We start from the raw sequence: 7,880 nt of genomic DNA on the forward strand, positions 1-7,880 counted from the left end.
TCCATTCTCTCTCTTACTTTACCAATTATTTCCTCTAACCTATAATAAGAGTCATAGTTTGCCATTTCGGTCCGTCCCACAATAAGAGTCACATTTCACTTTTACAATAAATGGTAAGTAGGTCATGCATTCCACTATCTCAATTAACCCCCATTCTATTATAAAATTAATATAAAAAAGTGGACATCATAATTCCTCTAACTTTTCCAACCCACTATTTTTTACATTTCTTAAAATATGTAATATGACTCCTATTGTAGGATGAAGGGAGTGTGTGTTAATTCTTGGGCCGTCCCGTGTCCCTATTTTAAAGGGACGAAATGAGTACGTAACTTTCACGATTGGTGACTCCCTTGTGGCTTTGTCCCCCATTATGTGTCTCGACTTTCCGTCTTGGTCTGTACCTTATTAATCGTCCTACTTTATTGTTACTACTTTTAGTAGTGGATCTCATATTCCACTAAATCTTTTTACTCACATTTTATTATAATAGTAAATAATATATAAAAGTATGTCTCGTGCAAATTCTGCTAATTTTTTCAAATATATATTTTACATTTCTTAAAATTTATGTTAAGAAATATATTTTACTTTTAGTAGTGGATCTCATATTCCACTGAATCGTTTGCGTCGTATTTGGTCATACATGCATGATTATATTCGTTGGTCCTTGGGTGAGGGGAAGATCAGCTTCTGGGATGATGTCTGGCTTGGGGCTAGCTAGCCCCATCCGGAGTTTGTGCGTCCCGGGAAATGATCATCCTCAATCTCAGGCCGTTGTATCATATTGACATGAGCATGCATGGGATGAGGATATGCTACATAGTTTATCTTTAAGGTTTGGCGTACCTCTAGATGTGATAGAACAGATCAGAGCCACGCCGATCGAGTTGGGGGCGAAGGATGTGAGGCGATGGAGTCTGACTAGCCATGGCGAGTTCTTTGTGACCTCTGCCTGGGAGAGCATCCGGACTAGACTGCCAAAGAGGGAGATTTTTGGGCTTATCTGGAATCAAGGGTTGACCCCTACCATCTCGGTGTTCATTTGGAGGTTGTTGTTTGGTAGGCTGCCGGTGGATGAAAAGTTGCTGAGGAGGGGGATTGAGTTAGCGTCTAGGTGTCAGTGTTGTCGGTCTCCTTCGGTCGAGTCTCTTAGCCATGTCTTTTTTTAGAGTCAGTCGGCGATTTCTGTATGGGAGTATTTCGATGCCTGGTTTCCTTCCTCGCACACACCGATTCACACGAGCACTGATATTGCACTTAGACTAGGTCACTGGCGGAGGTCCTCTTTCCAGAGGGCGCCCGCCTTACATATTAGGTTTCTTGTACCCAGTTTGATTGCTTGGTTTCTTTGGACGGAGAGGAACGGCTGCAAGCATGGCGGTCGGCCTTTTCGTCAATCTCATGTTATTTGGCAGGTCACTCACCACCTGCATGTGCTTGTTTTGGCCGGCAAGATCACCACGACCCACTAGAGGGGATGTTCGTTGTCGGTTGATTTCATGCCTATCTCCCCCAGACAGCGTGTTCTGCGGTCATTCATGGTCCTATGGCATCCCCCTGATGCCCCTTGGGTGAAGCTAAACACTGACGGTGCCTTCTCTACATCGACACTGGAGGTGGGGGATGGAGGATTGGTGCAAGGCTCTGACGGAGGACTTCTGCGCTCCGATAGCCGCATCATCGAGCTTTGAGACGGAGCTGTTGGCTCTGATTCGGGGTCTCGAGATGGCTATGGAGCTTTCTACACACATTTGGATTGAGCTTGGCTCAGCGGCTCTGGTTACCTTGATGTCAACTGGACAGCTTGGCGCTGAGGATCTTAGACATCACATGGCTTTGATCCGGAGCATGACTTCTCAGCGGCATGTTCGGTTCTCACACATCTACAGAGAAGGGAACCGGGCAGCCGATTTCCTTACAGGTAGAGGGGTTCAGACCCCTGCCCTTACTTACTATGATCCAATCTCTGCGCCTCGGTATCTGAAGTCGCTGGTTAGGATGGACCAGCTGGGATATCCTAACTTCCGCTTCCGCCGCAGAGATGTGGATTGACCCTGGTCACATGTTGGGTCACTTTATGTTTTATTCGCTCCTCATTTTTGTTTATTTAGCTCATAGCTTTTTGATGATAGGATGGAGGTTCCCGGCTTGTGGGAACTCCGATTTGCTTTTTCATGCTCCTTTTTTGGATCATAGTCATTTTTGGGCTAAGATCATATTTTTGGAACTTTATATTTCGGTTTTATTCACAGGTTGGGGGTCTGCCTAAACCCCCCGCCTACAACGGGTGTTTTTTAAAAAAAAAAAACTAATTGAATGACTCTAAACCATATTGCAGAAGATAGAATAAAAATAATATTCCATCTAGCGACAATCTAAAAATAATTAACTAATTGAATGACTCTAAACTATATTGCAGAAGACAGAATAAAAATAATATTCCGTCTACTTCAAAGTGTATGCTATACTTTCCTTTTTTACTCTGTTTCACTTTTTATTAGAAATTGATATATAAAAATATGTTTTCTTTTTGCTTAATATATAAAACAACATTTGTTTTCTCTTATATTGATATATAAAAATATATCTTCTCTCCACTTAACATATAAAACAACATTTTCCAAAATCTTGTATCTTCATCCAAATGTAATACTTCCTTCATCCTCTATTAATTGTCCACTTTTGCCATTTTCATCCCTCCATCCCCCAATTAATTGTCCACTTTCACTTTTCGCAATAAATGGTAAGTAGACTTCATAGGCCTCCCCTGTAACGGCCTTCCCTGTAACGGCCTTGGAAGATGGGCTTCTGGTCCCCAGTGGGTTAGGCCTCCCCCATAACGGATTACCGTGTATCCTGATTGAACCCTCTTATATGATGTCGGGCCGCCGAGACGACAGAATCGCCTTTTTTGCGGCAATATCACTGGACTCACTACATCAGTTACTGACTTGCTTTGAAAATAATGGACCCCCGCGGATTGAATGGACTTTAAAGCATTTGAATATTCATCAAATTCCATTTGCGAGCAGAACCAGCATCACAGCACCTTCCTTTTGACCATTCTGTAAACAATTAGTCATGATTACACGTTCAATACACCGAATATTTTATTTCATTCGCACCCAAAATTCAATTAAAGACTACAAATTGCAGCACAACTTTCATGGCTTCGCAAAATAGCTCCGCACCTTCCGTTTGACCATCAAATTCATCATATAAATACATCATCGTTAAGCATTCAGTTCAATTCAATCCACACCAAAAATTTCCAATTCAAGCAGTGAGTTGTGCAGTCTATTCCTTTTCTGCACTCTCTTTCTCTACAACACTAACACCGTTCTATTAGTTTTAAGTTTAACATTAATTACTCAAAAATGGAAGGCCGCCTCCGCCAGTCAAAGTCTAAGGCATCCGCCACCGCTGATGAGTCCTCATCCCTCAAGGCATCGGACGCCGTATCGCTACCGGTGTACCTGACAAACGCCTTCTTCTTCACTGTATTCTTCTCGGTGGTATACTTTCTGCTGCTCCGGTGGCGTGAGAAGATCCGTAACTCCACACCTCTCCACGTGGTTAGTCTCTCTGATATTGGAGCCATCGTGACGTTCGTGGCCTCATTCATCTACCTTGTCGGCATCGGCTTCGTCCAGTCCATCATCATTCCCCGCGCTCCAGACGAGGAGGAAGAATTCGAGCAGGTGATGGTGAAAGAGGATTCACCGAAACTCCCCTGCGCTGCCGCTCCCAAATCCGATGATGATATTCTTAAGATTTGTAAGAAGATTGAGGTTAGCGCCGACGACGAGGAAATTATCAAGTCGGTGGTGGAGGGGAAGATCCCCTCTTATGCCCTAGAATCGAAGCTGGGAGACTGCCGCCGTGCGGCCGCCATCCGCCGTGAGGCATTGCAACGCATCACAGGAAAATCCCTAGAGGGGCTGCCCTTGGAGGGCTTGGATTACGAGTCGATCCTTGGACAGTGCTGTGAAATGCCAGTAGGGTATGTGCAGATTCCAGTGGGCATTGCTGGGCCACTGTTGTTGGATGAATGTGAGTACTCGGTTCCAATGGCCACCACTGAGGGCTGTTTGGTAGCCAGCACCAACAGAGGGTGCAAGGCTATATATGCCTCTGGAGGGGCCACCAGCTCCCTTTACAGAGACGCCATGACAAGGGCTCCTGTCGTCCGATTCGGCTCTGCCAAGAGGGCTGCTGAGCTTAAGCTATTCCTTGAAGATCCTCTTAATTTTGAGACCCTCTCCCTTGTCTTCAACAGCTCCAGCAGATTTGGAAGGCTGCAGAGCATCAAGTGCGCCGTCGCTGGCAAGAATCTCTACATTCGATTCTCATGCAGCACGGGCGACGCCATGGGAATGAATATGGTTTCTAAGGGTGTTCAAAACACCTTGGACTTCCTTACCAACCAGTTCCCTGATATGGATGTCATGGGTATTTCTGGAAACTATTGCTCCGATAAAAAGCCTGCTGCGGTCAACTGGATTGAAGGGCGTGGCAAGTCAGTTGTGTGTGAGGCCGTAATCCAAGGAGACATTGTCAATAAGGTGCTCAAGACTGATGTTGCTTCCTTGGTGGAGCTTAACATGCTTAAGAATCTCACTGGCTCCGCCGTGGCTGGAGCTCTTGGCGGCTTCAATGCTCATGCTAGCTACATTGTCTCTGCAATCTACATAGCCACCGGACAGGACCCAGCACAGAACATTGAGAGCTCCCACTGCATTACCATGATGGAAGCTGTCAACGATGGCAAGGACCTTCACGTCTCTGTCACCATGCCTTGTATTGAGGTTGGGACCGTAGGTGGTGGGACTCAACTCGCCTCTCAGTCCGCTTGCCTCAATCTTCTCGGTGTCAAGGGAGCCAATAAGGAGGCTCCTGGATCCAACGCCCGCCTTTTGGCCACCATTGTCGCCGGCTCAGTTCTTGCAGGAGAATTGTCTCTCATGTCTGCCATCGCAGCTGGCCAACTAGTCAAGAGCCATATGAAGTACAACAGGTCTAATAAAGATGTTGCTAATATCAAGTCTTGAGTTGATGAAAGAAATAGATTAGCGAGACTCTTGTTTTCATGCAATAACAATCTCAATCAAATACTAGCTTAGATCTTCTTCTTTTTTCAATTGTTGATTCTATTCAACCAGTTATTCTTTGATAAAATGTGTCATTGGCCTTTCTTGTTGTCTATAAGGAACTCTATCGATTTAATAACATTTTGGGAATTTCCTGTACTCCATAAAACTTGACAACCACTCTTGTGTTGGATAAAATGTTAATTAGTCCCTCCGTGCATGAAAGACAGTATCTATATGATCTCTAAATGCTTTCATAAGACCATCAACATCTCCATCTTCGAAAGAACTTCATGTAGGTACTCCACACGGCTCAATCAAAGTTCGATAGAGAAAATTATGGTTGGTTTACGAAAGTTGGGCAGTGAGGTCTACTATTAATAGGATTTTGCTGAAAATCAGGATTTAGAAATATACTTGTCTTTCGAAGCCCAATCTCTTTCCTACTAGAGATAGACTTCAAAATTCAAATCCTATCAGATATAGACCTTTTTCACATTTGTAAAAAGGGTCCTTTGGGTCATAATTAGCATCTTTTGTTCAATCTCCCATTCCATCATATTTTTCTCTTCTTTTATTTTTCTCCTACATTGCCGAATAGAGAACCCTAGGGATCCACAAAAGAGAGAATTGAAACTGGTCTTTATCTCATCCAGTTGAATATTTGTCGACGGTGGTATTCGTAAGCCATATGTGGCCAATTTTTGTATTGCTCCTAATTTGTAGTATGAATTGTTTGAATTTTTATTCTCTAGACGATGAATTTCCTATTAAAAGCAATTTAATTCTTCTTTATGGATTTTATTTTTATCTGTGTGATTTAGCATGCAACTTCTTAATATAGTAGTGGCGTTAATTCTGATGTCTCTTTGACTCAAAGTAAGTAGGAGACATAGTTAAGAAATTCTAGGCTAAAACTGCTCAGGGGATAGCTTGAGAGCGTTTGTGTCATTTCTCTTGGGATTCGTGCCAAGATTATTCATACCTGATGTACTATTTATTAGCACTAAAAATACTTGCAAGTTTACAGGGTAGAACTAGTATAGCTAAAGGTCAGTACCGAGTATCGAACAGAGGGAATAAGATTGCAACTGGCTATCTTATACTAAGCGTCATATACTATCAAGAGACACGGAGTTTTGGGTTTTGATTTTATAAACTAGTCATAAATATAAACAAATATAAAAACAAAAATAATACAAACAGGCTAAAGAAAGTAGAGTTTTAGGATCCAACTACTACGACCTAGTGATGATTAATCTCACAGAACCTTTACCTTTATGTGTCTTCAGGATTATTAGGAAAGTCGCGATTTTCAGATAAGCCCTCTCTCGAGTGCACTTATCCAGTAGATTAGACTCTAACTATCAAAGTCTCCTTCCAATAGATTAGATTCTAACTCCTTAAGTTCCTAAGACTCAAGCCCTCACAAAGGGTCCCCTCTCTCGAGTGCAGATAAACCTATGTGTTGTACTCGTTCCTTTTACCACGTAAAACTAGCTATCTCTCGATTAATCTAGCTAGACGGACATAATTCTAAAGTTGGCCAAACAAAAGAACAATAAAAGCACTAGAACAAGCAAAACAATCACAAGAGCTAGAAAAAGGTTCAATTCAATAAATCAAAACATATTCATAATAGTTTTCACCAAAAAAACTACAAATGATGTTTAACTACTCATAGACAAGTAGTAAAAACAAAAATAAAAGTATAAGACATGAAAGAAATTGATAAAACCCAAGGTTGAATCTTCAATCTTCAGTCTTTTCTGGCCTGGATCTGCACAGCTCCGCTCCAATGGAAGATGGATGAATTATGTGTGGAAGATGGAATGTAAGAATGTGTAGAGGGGGAGGATTGGGGGCTCTGAGATGAAGATTATAATTTAGGTTATGGGTATTTATAAGCTAGAAAAAGATTTAGAATGGTAAAAAGTATCCTCCAATTAATTGAAAATATAATATTTTCGAATCTGCGATTAAAAGGAGGGATTTGGGCAATAATTTCTTCATTCCTTGAATTTTCGCCTAATTTCCGTTTAGCTTTGACAGCACTGCGCAATGTTCGTAGAATTGTCATAACTTTCTCCACAGAACTCCGATTGAGACATGCAAGATATCTACACGAAGATCTTTCGAATACGAAGAGAATGGCATGTAGTAAGCACTGACTGGACTTCAAAATCGCTGGCAGAATGGGCTCGAACAGAGGATGTTGCACTTTGGCCTTTTTTCACCTTTTTCTATCTTTTTCTATCATTTATCAACAAACACGTCAAAAATACCAAATGTATAACATATGCAATTTAAGAACATAATTTGCATGATTGACATTTAAAACAAGTCAAATCTAGTTCTTAAAAACATGCAAAATCCGTGTTTGTCAACTCCCCCAAACTTAATTATTTGTTTGTCCTCAAACAAAACAAGAGAAAAACTAATAAAGAAACACGGATGCTAAGAACTAGACTTCATAGTTGCCTCAAAAATTGTAACAAGAAATAAAGAGTTTGACAAAAATACAAATCAACTCAAGCAAAGCTTATTAGTGCATTTTCATTACTAGCTCGTTGATCACCTTGAAGTACATGCGCTCACAAGTGTTTAGAAGTGTGTTTATCACTCACTCTCAAAGTGTATAAGGTAAATAATATATGCTCTCAGATCATGCAACATGCAAAGTTTACCATAGGCTTGCTCGATGTCTAATCCATCCTCTACTTTATGTGATTAAAATAAAAAATCCGAAAGGTCTTTATTTTCGGTTATAATGTAGGCTCATTGATA

At 41.5% G+C, this 7,880-nt stretch overlaps 2 protein-coding genes across 2 annotated transcripts; both read left to right on the forward strand.

Annotated features, from left to right (window-relative positions):
• Positions 1-1,626: 1,626 nt before the first annotated feature.
• On the forward strand, positions 1,627-2,055 carry LOC121764358. The gene has a single exon (XM_042160393.1). The coding sequence runs from the start codon at positions 1,627-1,629 to the stop codon at positions 2,053-2,055; it is 429 nt and encodes a 142-aa protein (XP_042016327.1).
• Positions 2,056-3,154: 1,099 nt separating this feature from the next.
• LOC121763866 (3-hydroxy-3-methylglutaryl-coenzyme A reductase-like) lies at positions 3,155-5,252 on the forward strand. The gene has a single exon (XM_042159955.1). It carries the CDS (start codon positions 3,381-3,383, stop codon positions 5,052-5,054), a length of 1,674 nt encoding a protein of 557 aa, XP_042015889.1. The 5' UTR covers positions 3,155-3,380; the 3' UTR covers positions 5,055-5,252.
• The last annotated feature ends 2,628 nt before the right edge of the window (positions 5,253-7,880 follow it).

Source organism: Salvia splendens, chromosome 14, assembly GCF_004379255.2.
Source record: "Salvia splendens isolate huo1 chromosome 14, SspV2, whole genome shotgun sequence".
Taxonomy (NCBI): Eukaryota; Viridiplantae; Streptophyta; class Magnoliopsida; order Lamiales; family Lamiaceae; genus Salvia; species Salvia splendens.